This window comes from Acipenser ruthenus, chromosome 2 (genome assembly GCF_902713425.1).
Source record: "Acipenser ruthenus chromosome 2, fAciRut3.2 maternal haplotype, whole genome shotgun sequence".
Taxonomy (NCBI): domain Eukaryota; kingdom Metazoa; phylum Chordata; class Actinopteri; order Acipenseriformes; family Acipenseridae; genus Acipenser; species Acipenser ruthenus.
Window position 1 is genome coordinate 67,032,213 of NC_081190.1, and position 13,277 is coordinate 67,045,489.

Here is a 13,277-nt window from a genome sequence, read left to right on the forward strand (position 1 = left end):
GTAAACTGTCTTCAGCAACCTCACCTTGTTAGCTGAGTTTGGCTGTTCCTCACCCAGTTTTATTCCTCCTACACAGCTGTTTCTGTTTCAGTTAATGATTGTGTTTCAACCTACATATTGAATTGATGATCATTAGCACCTGTTTGGTATAATTGTTTAATCATACACCTGACTATATGCCTACAAAATCCCTGACTTTGTGCAAGTGTACCTAGAGGAATTGATGCTGTTTTGAAGGCAAAGGGTGGTCACACCAAATATGGATTTGATTTAGATTTTTCTTCTGTTCACTCACTTTGCATTTAGTTAATTGATAAATATAATCTATTTACATGTCTATTTTTGAAAGCATTCTTACTTTACAGCATTTTTTCACACCTGCCTAAAACTTTTGCACAGTACTGTATTTGAAGTCAGTAAACCAGATTAGCGGTCTGACTGAAAGTTTGGGATCCTGATAAATTTAACACTCTGCAACAAGCTTGGATTTACTTTTGTATTGTTTGTTAAAAGAAGCCATGTTCCCACTGGAAAAGGTATACAGCATAACAAATAAACAACCAACAAACCCACCCTTTGTTATCAAGAGCTCTTTATCCACCAAACAGTATTAGCAACCCAGAACTGTGTTCAAAGTTAAACTGAGTGTTCTAAGTGTTACTTTTGAAATGTGTATTGTTCTGACTGGTTTCATTGACGAATCAACAGTTTTCTGTGTATTCGTTAATAATATATCTGCTCCACACTCCCCTTCTCTTCAAAGCCGCACAGTCTAATTAAAAGATAAAAAGGTGATGTCACAGAAATGTTTTGAGCTTAAACTGTTTAAAACCTTGCATAACACCAGTTGTACCTTTGTGTGCATGATTGTTTTTTTCCTCAGTTTTAAAAGAAATGCAAATGGGTGTATAAAAAAATTATCTTTTATTTGTATAGATGCACAGATGAGAAGTACTTTTAGATACCTAAGATGGTCACAGCCAAGTCGTTGCTTACTATACATACATTGTAACAGAGGTCTTTAAAAACTGAAACACCTACATCACCTACAAAGTAGTTATACTAAAGCTGTAGATGTAAGATTCCTGCAAAGGGGTAGCAAAACTTTTCAGAAACCCTGTCTACAGGGGGCTCCAGAGTGGCACATCCAGTAAAGGCGCTCCACGCGGAGTGCAGGATGTGCCCTATACCCTGGAGATTTCAGGTTCAATTCCAGGCTACATCACAGCCGACCGTGACCGGGAGTTCCTAGGGGGTGGCGCACAATTGGCTGAGCACTGCCCGGGTAGGGAGGGCTTAGGTCGGCAGGGGAATCCACAGCTCACCGCTCTGAGCCGAGGATACAGATAATAATTGGGCATACTAAATTGGGGAGAAAACTGGGGTAAAAATTTGGCGACGACTAAATTTATTAAAAAAAAAAAAAAAGAGAAACTCTGTCTACAGTGGGGATTTTACTGCAAGGTTGAAGCTGGCAGAGGTGAACTTAAAAGGTTATTATTGAGGGGTTACTTGTGCCTTGCATCATAAGCCATATTACATATCATTTTGTACCAAAAAAAAAAAAAAAGTTGTAACTAGTGTATGTGTTAAGAAGGGAAAAGCAACATTACAATGGGAAACGGTAAGTTTATAAAGCCTGGGACTGTGACTCAAAGGAGCGCTTGGTGCTGTTCACCTTTTTGCTAATTACTGAAGACCTCAGCACATTCTAGCATCCAGCATTTAGTGCAGGGAGAAGCAGAAAACTTGTTTACACTAAGAAAGCTCAGTGCTGTTGTGTTTACTGGCTAACTGAAATGCATTCATTCAAAGAATTGGCAGAAACCCAATGCACACAATATATTTTTAACAAACCCTCCCTTTTTAATAACAGTGATCTACAGTATCTTGGGTCCTAGCTCGTGCCAAAAAAAAAAAAGTAAATTACTGTTTTGTGATCTTAAAAACGTGTTTGTTCGTTTAATGACAGCAGGTGCTACTGATAAAAACAAGGCAGTCATTTTTCTATGTCCGAAAAGTCCTGCACAACAAGATGCAATTAAAAAAAATCTATATAGAAGTTAGACCTCAGAGCTGTCACTGCTGTGCCATGTGCTCATGGTCTCTCTGCTGCTCCTGCCATGGTAACCTGAGGAGGAGGAAGCGGGTGATTTCTTCTCGTCTGATGAGTAATGTCCCCTGCGTCGCAGCAGGAGAATGATAATGATGACAGCACAGATCAGGAGCAACAGTCCAGCCACTCCCCCCGCCATGGGCATGATGTCCAGCTCGGAGGACTTTTTGCCAGAGCTTTCCAGAAGGGGACGCTGGTAGAGCTCCTCACTGGGACGGAAGTCTCGCTGGCTGACTATGATTTTGTTGGCGCGGTCCAGGGCAATGTGCTGGATGTTGGTGCCCCTGTTGTTCTCCAAGCCGATGTCCTGGGCGACCTCGAGGTCCGGGGCTGCTCTCCGGCTGCGTCCTCCATAAGGTGCCACAGCGCTGGACCCAATGCCTGCTGCTGACACACCGTGGTGATACTCTAGACTCCTCTTGCCGATGCCTTTGTTGGCATTCTCCCTCGATCGGACGGTGTATATCATGTGGATGTACCATTCGCGGCCAGCAGCAACCTGAAAAACAGAAATAAAAGGATGCTTTGGAAAGTGCAGATGGAGGTGCAACACTTTCAACTGTATGTATACCGTACAAGAAGTCCTGGCTTATCTAAAAATCCCTTACCTGGAATAATGGAGCCGAGGACACACTGAAGCCATCAGAGCCGGGCTGCCTTACAAGAGGAAGAGCGTCTGGGCTGTCAATGGCTAACTTGGCATCAAATAGGACATTTCCAAATAGCCTGGCCTGTGTCTCGGGCTGAGCTTTGTCCTAGTAAAAAATACAAGACCACAATGAAGAAAACTTCACAGCTTTTTTTTTATTCCTTATGATCATTGCAAGAGTATAACTTCCTGGCTATTCAGCTGTGACTACAGCTCTGCTAAAATTATTGTCATGATCAGGGAGGCAGACTGAACTACCCATTTTCTTCCCCCAGAGGGCAGGATTGAGTTACAAACACAATGGCAGAACTCTGCAGTGAAGCAACACACTTTGCAACCTCTAGATAACCTCTGCAAATAGGTCAAAATAAATAATTTAGAATAGAATGGAGCTAACATAAAAAGAAGCTTAAGGTGCAAGTGTGTACATACCAAAACCTTGAATCTATACAGGAGGGATGGTGCGTCGGCAAGGCAGCCATATTCCCTGTTTGTTGGGTCGTATTTGGGGACGTAACCATCAGCTCCTGTGCACAGGAACACCTTCTCGATGTTGCAGATGAACGACTCGCCCAGATTCTGCACAGGATCCACCATGACACGGCCATAAATGGTAGAACCTGAGTAATAAATATTAGATTTAAAATAAGCTGGAGCTTATTTTATTTCTTGTGTTTGCTATTTAGCACCATACAAGATGTTTTAATATATTATGTGATTGTTTAAATACTGCTTTTTGTTGATAAAGTATTTCTCTTTGTGTTTTTGCAGATACTACACGCAGGCCCGTGGTGCCCAGCACACGTGCATCAAGAGCAGCTGCTGGGCTCCGCAGCACTGCGCAAGACTGTTGTTGTTTGCAATTTCAACCACAGCATCTTGATGCCGTTTTAGTGACAGCTTTTTAGCATAACCATTGCAAAGGCTGTTAGTCCATTCTAACAAGCATGCTTCCTTCAGTCTTGTGTGGGTACCTGCTTTTAAAGGTGGGCATCTCTGTACGTTGCCATCTGCGGTGACTGTGAACCGATGGACCTGTACCAAACTGGTACCGAGGTACACGACCTGCGCCGCTCCCGACCCGGTACCATACTAGTACTGAACCGGATCCGAGACCAGTACCAGTGCCAACCTGGTACTAAAGTCATCGAACCAGTACTAAACCGACCGGTTCTGACCCAGTGCTTAAGTCCAGGTACCGACCGGTGCCAAAACCAGTCCCGCTTGGGTTTTGACCTTCCCGGTCAATATCTATAAGCAGATTGAGGCAGCAACTGTACTAACTTTATACTGTACACTGCATTGCTTGCTGGGTTCTAGCCCTGTGAGACATGCAAGGCCAGTCTGCCTATTGAGGACAAGCATGGCAGGTGCTCTTCCTGCCTGGGGCCAGAGCATGCCAAGGAGACACTGGCTAATCGCAGCTTCTGCAGTTTTTGTGCCCCTTTCTGCAAGCGCAGGCTTGAGAAGCGGCTATCCTGCAGCTCTAAGGAATGCTCTGCATCCCTTACTCCTGCCCAGCGCTCTTCCTCATCACCCTCACAGAGAGGGTGAGTGGACTACACACCCAGGAAAGTAGCCCAGGTAGGAAACTCGCGGTCTTCCTCATCTTGAGCTCTGCCTTTCCTTTCCCTTCCCCGCAGAAGAGGAAGAACAGTCGCCATTCCAGGCGATCAGCAGACTTGGAGCAGATGGAAAAGATCTTGGCAGCTGTTATCCACCAAGGAACTACTCTCACAAAATCACTGCAGGAACATTCAGCGCCACCAGGGCCCACCTGTCCCCTTGGGGCCCTGGCCTACAGTAGGGGAAACAAGGCAATCGCTTTTTGACGATGAGCCTACCACTTCTCCCACATCCCCCCAGTTCACCCAGATTTTCTCTTTGAAATCCAGTCTTCCTGGGACCATCCGGTAACAGCTCCTGCTGTTTCCCAGTCAATTGATGCCCTATATAGGGTGCATGATGCGGAAAAGCTGGGGCTGGCCCATTTTCTTCCGGTTGAGGCATCTATTGCCACCTTGGTCCAGGCACCTAATTTAATGCTCCTATCCAGGACGCTGCCTGCCCTAACAAGCAGTGCCGGGTTTCTGAGTCTACCCTCAAGAGAGCCTATTCAGCCTGTGTGTTCGCCGCACAGCTAGGGAACTACAATAGCATCCTTGTAGCCTACCAGTCGCATTTGCTGAGGTCCCTCTCTGAGAACCATAGGCCCTCACCACAACAGCTGGATGAGCTGCGCTTGGTTAACAAAAACCTGCTCCATGTGTCCAAGCTTAACGGACAGGCTGTAGGTAGAAACCTGGCTGTGCTGGGAGCTGCACGTAAGCAGCTTTGGTTTTCCCAGGCACGTGTGCCTGACGGGGACAAAGCACTGCTGTTGGACGCCCCGATCACGCCGGGGCATATGTTTGGTCCCGTGGTTGAGGAGATGCTGCAGTGTTCTCACCGCATGCGGGAATCCACTAAGGAGCTGGTTTGCCTGCTTCCCAAGCGACCACCTCCAGTACGTAAACCAGTGGCCTCAAAGACCAGCACAGCCAGCTGTGCACGCTGCCAAAGGTGATGTTCGGGACCAGCTTGCAGCACCTCCGCAGCACTGTGCAAAGACAGAAGTCGCAGGCTAAGCAGCAGCCCTAGGCCCAGGGCCCCTTCTCAGGGAGCCATGTGGACTACTGGCGTCAGTGCACCACAGACATCTAGGTGCACAGGAAGTACCTGTGGTTTGCCTTTCAGGAAACAGTCTACAAGTTCTACGAGTCTTACCATTTGGCCTCTCCCTAGCTCCACATGCCTTCTCGAAGTGCGTGGAAGCTATCTTGGCAACACTGAGACTCAGAGTACTCAATTATCTGGACTTTGTGCCCAGTCTCCAGCACAGGCAGAGGCTCACATGGAACTTGTCATCGGCCACCTTGAACTGTTGGGCCTTATGGTGAATCATGCGAAGAGCCAGCTCACGCCTTCCCAGACAGCCTCCTATCTTGGAGTGTGCTGGCCACTGTCAGATGGTGGAATGCAAAGAATAGCTGCGTTTGGAGCTCTTTTGGCTCAACAGAGCACTCACGATAGTAATGTTCCAGAAACTTCTGGGCCTGATGGCAGCAGCTTCCCAGACCCTTCCATTGGGTCTCCTGTGCATGTGCCCTCTGCAGGCCTGGTTCAACAGCAGGGTTTTTCAGCCCTCGTTGAATTATGACTGCCTATTGACAGTATCTAAAGGCACTCTCTTGGTAGAAACAGCCTGCCGAGCTGACATTTTTATAATTTAAAGCGGCTTTCTTGTTCGTTATCACCTCCGCAAAGCAAGTGAGTGAGATGCAGGCATTCTCAATAGCGAAAGCCTGCTTAATTTTTACAGAGGTCATGACAAAGGTCACTCTCCATACCAATCCTGCCTTTTTGCAGAAGACTATCAACTATCATATCAACCAGTCTGTGGAATTGAAGGCTTTGCATTCATCCCCTTTCCAGTCTGACAGAGCGCTCTGCCCAGTTCGAGCCCTGGCGTACTATGTTGACAGGGCAAAAAGTTGGAGGCAGTCCGAACAATTTTTTTTTCTGCTATGGGGCGAAGTCCTGTCTAAGCAGCGGCTGTCCAAGTGGATAGCAGACATGGTCAGGACTGCCTATGAGCTGGCCAACTTGCCCACTCCAGAAAAGCTCACTGCTCATTCCACCAGGGGCATGGCAACTTTGTGGGCTTTATTCCAGGGTGCATCTGTCAAGGATATATGCAATGCAGCGGTGTGGGCTACTCCCCATACCTTTACTAGGTTCTACAGAGTAAATGTTGTGGATCCTCAAAACCCTGTTTTTGGAACAAGAGTGGCTTCTCAGTCGACCCTTACAACAGAGGCATAGAGGTGAAACTCCATCAATTTTTTACTGTTACTGGGGTTCCGAATGGTAACGCACAGGGCAGCCTTCGGCTTAACCTTGTAGCATTCCAATCGTTCTGCAATCTTACCCTTGCAACGGCTTTGGTACACTCACCCATTCGGTAATGGTTACATTTCGTACTTGAAAGGGAACTTTAGGTTATTATCATAACCCTGGTTCCCTGAAATAGAAATGTAACCATTAACCTTCAAGGTCGCTGCGTCCATGACTGCAGCATGCTTGAAGGAAAAATGATGCTGAGATCTGTTAGCGCAGTCCTTTTTTTCCCTTGGGGACAGGGCTACGACTGCATCACAGGCTCAAAGAGCAGCTTTGGTATACAATATTCAGGAATTGGGTCTTTAGGAGGAAAATACCCATTTGGTAATGGTTACATTTCTATTTCACGGAACAAGGTTTATGCTAATAAGTTAATGTTTTTTTTTTCCTGCTTTTTTCATGACTGTACTTTTTTGTACTGCAACTGGGTCCATCAGGCAAAGGATAACGGCGACAAATGTAACGTTCAAGTTCATCCCACAGATTGTGGATTGTATTGGTTAAGGAAAATTAGTCACATGTGCCTCGAACCAATAACAGACAAATCTAGTACAGTGGATGGTCCATTATAATCTTGAAAAATGCCCTATTCGTCAGGGTACACATTCAGCAATGTGGGGGTGGGGGGCTTGATCAGCAACAGTGTTCAGGTACACACAGGGAGCTATTAAGGTGTATCAAATGACCCAGCCTAGATTACAAATGGAACCAAAAGGCAAGATTAACCTTTTTTAACCAATACTTTTCAAACTACAGCAATTCTTCTCTTACCTTCAGAGAATGCAACGTCAGTTCCCTCTCCGAATCCCATGGAGCCGTCAGACAGCCACAGCTCCCTTTTCGATAGCAGGAACATCTGGGTGTTGAGACTGAACTCAGCAGCTACTGGATCACTGACCTGTGGAGCAGAAAGGACAGACCACAGTTATATTACAAATAAGCACAAACACTGTATTGAAACTAGGGCTGTCAAGCGATTAAAAAAATTAATCATGATTAATCTCACAGTTAAAAAAAAATAATCTTAGTTAATCTCAGTTTTAATCGCATATTAAATTGATACAGTTACTACATCCATCTAATTTAAAATGTATTTATTTATGTATTTATTTATGTATTTATTTAACCAGGACATGTACCAAATGAGACTGTGACCAAAATGTACTTGGGGCAATCATTTAGAAATTACAAATACAACCAACACAATAAAACGTGCGGTTCAAGCTTGTTCAGCAGCATGGAGATCAGAAAACAGAATAAATAGTATATTTATTTTTAAATGTGATTGTGGACTAAAATATTTTTTTTTTTAAATACAATTATAAATATGTAGCTACAGTAAGCACTTCTAGGAAATTAACTGTTAATTGTGAAGAGAACATAAAAAAACATTTTCATCATTCATATCCAAAAACTGCAAACTAACAATAAAAATTGGTAGGCTTTACATACTAGGTGCAAAAAAAAAGCAGCAACGCAGCCTACTCTTTAATTCTTTTTTTTTTTTTTTTTTTTTTTTAAAAGGTCTTATATTATCATACTTTCTCTCGAAACTCGTGGGTTTAATTTATTGTTGTATTGTTATTGTCTGTAGAGCTCCTAGTGTATATTGAGAAGTGAGGCGTGTTCAGCATGCAGCAGACTAGCTGTACTTGTGGGTGATACTGGAACTCACTTTGACAGTACACAAGTAAGCATTCTGTCCAGTGAGCCGTCAGAACATGAAAAAAAGCTGCCCATTCATTTTTAGTGCTTTGCTCCATTATGCGGTTCAGTGACTAATGCCTCGTTTCCACTAGCCACGCTTAGGTGCACCTCAGCTAGTGTAGCTCAAAATGGCTTCCTGCATATCCACTCCATTTTCTCAGGTACAGCTAACCTTGGAAGTATACATGCTACATGAGAGGTCAAATGGCATTCTGTGACACACAGCATGCTGGGATTCTGTGACTTTTCAGAAACAACAGATTGTTTGTGAAGACTGAGGTTGCAAGAAGTCTTGTTGCTGTTTTCATTGTTATCCACACAATTGACAGCCTTATAAATACTGATTTTACAGCAACTGGCAGCAAAAACAAAGAAAAAGAAGATGAGGCCCTGTACTTACAGACGTGCTCAAATTTGTTGGTACCCCTCCACAAAAAACGAAGAATGCACAATTTTCTCTGAAATAACTTGAAACTGACCAAAGTAATTGGCATCCACCATTGTTTATTCCATATTTAATAGAAGTCAGACTTTGCTTTTGATTTTTTATTCAACATAATATTGTAAATAATAAAACAAATGAAAATGGCATGGACAAAAATGATGGGATCGCTAACCTAATATTTTGTTGCACAACCTTTAGAGGCAATCACTGCAATCAAATGTTTTCTGTAGCTCTCAATGAGACTTCTGCACCTGTTAACAGGTAGTCTGGCCCACTCTTCCTGAGCAAACTGCTCCAGCTGTCTCAGGTTTGATGGGTGCCTTCTCCAGACTGCAAGTTTCAGCTCTTTCCATAGATGTTCGAAAGGATTCAGATCAGGACTCTTCAGAATAGTCCAATGTTTTGTTCTTATCCATTCTTGGGTGCTTTTAGCTGTGTGTTTTGGGTCATTATCCTGTTGGAGGACCCATGACCTGCGACTGAGACAGAGCTTTCTGACACTGGGCAGTACGTTTCGCTCCAGAATGCCTTGATAGTCTTGAGATTTCATTGTGCCCTGCACAGATTCAAGGCACCCTGTGCCAGGCGCAGCAAAGCAGCCCCAAAACATAATCGAGCCTCATCCATGTTTCACTGTAGGTATGGTGTTCTTTTCTTTGAAAGCTTCATTTTTTCGTCTGTGAACATAGAGCTGATGTGACTTGCCAAAAAGCTCCAGTTTTGATTCATCTGTCCAAAGGACATTCTCCCAGAAGGATTGTGGCTTGTCAATATGCATTTTAGCAAATTCCCGTCTGGCTTTTTTATGTTTTTCGGTCAAAAGTGGAGTCCTCCTGGGTCTTCTTCCATGGAGCCCACTTTCGCTCAAAAAGCGACGGATGGTGCGATCAGAAACTGACGTACCTTCACCTTGGAGTTCAGCTTGTATCTCTTTGGCAGTTATCCTTGGATCTTTTTCTACCATTCGCACTATCCTTCTGTTCAATCTGGGGTCGATTTTCCTCTTGCGGCCGCGCCCAGGGAGGTTGGCTACAGTTCCATGGACCTTAAACTTCTTAATAATATTTCCAACTGATGTCACAGGAACATCAAGCTGCTTGGAGATGGTCTTGTAGCCTTTACCTTTACCATGCTTGTCTATTATTTTCTTTCTGATCTCCTCAGACAACTCTCTCCTTTGCTTTCTCTAGTCCATGTTCAGTGTGGTGCACATAATGATACCAAACAGCACAGTGACTACTTTTCTCCATTTAAATAGGCTGAATGACTGATTACAAGATTGGAGACATGTGTGATACTAATTAAAGAAACTAATTAGTTTGAAATATCACTATAATGCAATTATTTATTATCTTTTCTAAGGGGTACCAACAAATGTGTCCAGGCCATTTTAGAATATCTTTGTAGAATCAGCAATAATTCATCTCTTTTCACAGCTTCTTTGCTTTATTCTATGACATACCAAAGGCATGCAAGTATACATGATAAAATAGCTTTTAATTTCATCACTTTTCAGGAGGAATGAAGCATTATTTCAATGAGCTGTAAGGGTACCAACAAATTTGAGCACGTCTGTATATCGTCGTACAGCTCGCATGGTAAGTATTTGTTTGTAAAGCTTGCATGGTAAGTATTTGTTTGTAAAGCTTGCATGGTAAGTGTTTGTTTGTAAAGCTCGCATGGTAAGTGCTTGTAAAGCTTGCATGGTAAGCGTTTGTTTGTAAAGCTCGCATGGTAAGTGTTTGTTTGTAAAGCTCACATGGTAAGTGTTTGTTTGTAAAGCTCACATGGTAAGCGTTTGTTTGTAAAGCTCGCATGGTAAGTGTTTGTTTGTAAAGCTCACATGGTAAGTGTTTGTTCGTGCAGCTTGCATGGTAAGTGTTTGTAAAGCTCACATGGTAAGTGTTTGTTCATACAGCTCGCATGGTAAGTGTTTGCAAAGCTCACATGGTAAGTGTTTGTTCGTACAGCTCGCATGGTAAGTATTTGTTTGTAAAGCTTGCATGGTAAGCGTTTGTTTGTAAAGCTCACATGGTAAGTGTTTGTAAAGCTCACATGGTAAGTGTTTGTTCGTACAGCTTGCATGGTAAGTGTTTGTAAAGCTCACATGGTAAGTGTTTGTTCGTACAGCTTGCATGGTAAGTGTTTGTAAAGCTCACATGGTAAGCGTTTGTTTGTAAAGCTCGCATGGTAAGTGTTTGTTTGTAAAGCTCACATGGTAAGTGTTTGTTCGTGCAGCTTGCATGGTAAGTGTTTGTAAAGCTCACATGGTAAGTGTTTGTAAAGCTCACATGGTAAGTGTTTGCAAAGCTCACATGGTAAGTGTTTGCAAAGCTCACATGGTAAGTGTTTGTTCGTACAGCTCGCATGGTAAGTATTTGTTTGTAAAGCTTGCATGGTAAGCGTTTGTTTGTAAAGCTCACATGGTAAGTGTTTGTAAAGCTCACATGGTAAGTGTTTGTTCGTACAGCTTGCATGGTAAGTGTTTGTAAAGCTCACATGGTAAGTGTTTGTTCGTACAGCTTGCATGGTAAGTGTTTGTAAAGCTCGCATGGTAAGTGTTTGTTTGTAAAGCTCACATGGTAAGTATTTGTTTGTAAAACTCGCATGGTAAGCGTTTGTTTGTAAAGCTCACATGGTAAGTATTTGTTTGTAAAGCTCGCATGGTAAGTGTTTGTTTGTAAAGCTCACATGGTAAGTATTTGTTTGTAAAGCTCGCATGGTAAGCGTTTGTTTGTAAAGCTCGCATGGTAAGTGTTTGTTTGTAAAGCTCGCATGGTAAGTGTTTGTTTGTAAAGCTCACATGGTAAGTGTTTGTTTGTAAAGCTCGCATGGTAAGTGTTTGTTTGTAAAGCTCACATGGTAAGTGTTTGTTTGTGAAGCTCGCATCGTAAGTGTTTGTTTGTAAAGCTTGCATGGTAAGTGTTTGTTTGTAAAGCTCACATGGTAAGTGTTTGTTTGTAAAGCTCGCATGGTAAGTGTTTGTTTGTAAAGCTCACATGGTAAGTGTTTGTTTGTAAAGCTCGCATGGTAAGTGTTTGTTTGTAAAGCTCACATGGTAAGTGTTTGTTTGTAAAGCTCGCATGGTAAGTGTTTGTAAAGCTCGCATGGTAAGTGTTTGTTTGTAAAGCTCACATGGTAAGTGTTTGTAAAGCTCGCATGGTAAGTGTTTGTTTGTAAAGCTCGCATGGTAAGTGTTTGTTTGTAAAGCTCGCATGGTAAGTGTTTGTTTGTAAAGCTCACATGGTAAGTGTTTGTAAAGCTCGCATGGTAAGTGTTTGTTTGTAAAGCTCGCATGGTAAGTGTTTGTTTGTAAAGCTCGCATGGTAAGTGTTTGTTTGTAAAGCTCGCATGGTAAGTGTTTGTTTGTAAAGCTTGCACAGTATTTGTTTATTGCGTCGGTGGTCGTTAAAAATGAATTTTTTGACCAAATATTCAAAGTGCTTTAATTTCCTCCCCATCCCAAGGTAAGCAAACATTTTCTTTTCTTGGCTCGCTAACGATCGTCATTGCTGCAGTGAAATCCAAAAACACAGTGACGTTGAGCATCATGCTATGTAATGACACTTCCATCTAAACCAGCTGGGACTCATCAAGTATTAGATACCAAACTGTACCATCGCAAACCGGTTCAGGACACACTGAGGTGCACCTAGAAATAAATGGACTCAGATGGACCAGCTGAGGTGTACTTAAACGTAGCTCGTGGAAACGGGGTATAACTTTCTATTAAAACAATAACTGCACTCAGACACTCAATCTAATGTGTAATGTGTAATGCTGTATCAGTCAATACAATATATTTAATTGTTTTACTAAATTAATGTATCTGTATTATACATGAAGCCCTGGTTCAATTACCTAACCACTAACTCAAATACAGTATGTGCAGGTACTGTATTTATGTGTTTTATAGCTGTTCACAGCTGTGTGCTAACAGGATCATGACCAGTTTGTTGTACTTGCCTGCTGGAACCTGATATCCATGTCAAAGGTGATGGGCTCACGTGGGTTGCAGACGGGAGGGTTGCTGAACTCCTGGTTAGGAGCTGCACTGCACGGGATGAGCTTCACTGTGTAAGTTCCAGAATAATCACGAACCTGAAGATAAAATCATTTGGTAAAAGCAGTTATTATTATTGATGTTAAAAGCAGAATATATTGATGTCATCTATATATTATCTTTATTAAATTATCTTTATAGTGGCTATTAAAATGAATGTGCAGGAATACCTGTTATTCTGCTGTGCACTTAATATATCTGTCTATTGTACTGAATACATTATAGGACAATTTAAAGGTCTCTTGCTGCAAGTTATTTTTTTTCATATATAGTTATTTTTCTATGGTACTAAAATATGCTACATATCAATGTCTATAGTAAAGGTGCTCCAATAGAAAAAAAACATGCTGGAGAC

The 13,277-nt window shown here is 42.7% G+C and overlaps 1 protein-coding gene across 1 annotated transcript in view; it reads right to left on the minus strand.

The window, feature by feature from the left end:
- Positions 1 to 907: 907 nt before the first annotated feature.
- Positions 908 to 13,277, minus strand: part of LOC117409260 (FRAS1-related extracellular matrix protein 2-like) — a 61,845-nt gene continuing 49,475 nt past the window's right edge. Inside the window, exons 20-24 of the mRNA XM_058999299.1 lie at positions 12,826 to 12,960; positions 7,479 to 7,605; positions 3,198 to 3,385; positions 2,725 to 2,871; positions 908 to 2,615 (exon numbers count right to left, since the gene is read on the minus strand). Coding sequence (XP_058855282.1) covers positions 2,064 to 2,615; positions 2,725 to 2,871; positions 3,198 to 3,385; positions 7,479 to 7,605; positions 12,826 to 12,960 — 1,149 coding nt within the window. The 3' untranslated portion in view covers positions 908 to 2,063. The remainder of the gene's footprint in view (positions 2,616 to 2,724; positions 2,872 to 3,197; positions 3,386 to 7,478; positions 7,606 to 12,825; positions 12,961 to 13,277) is intronic.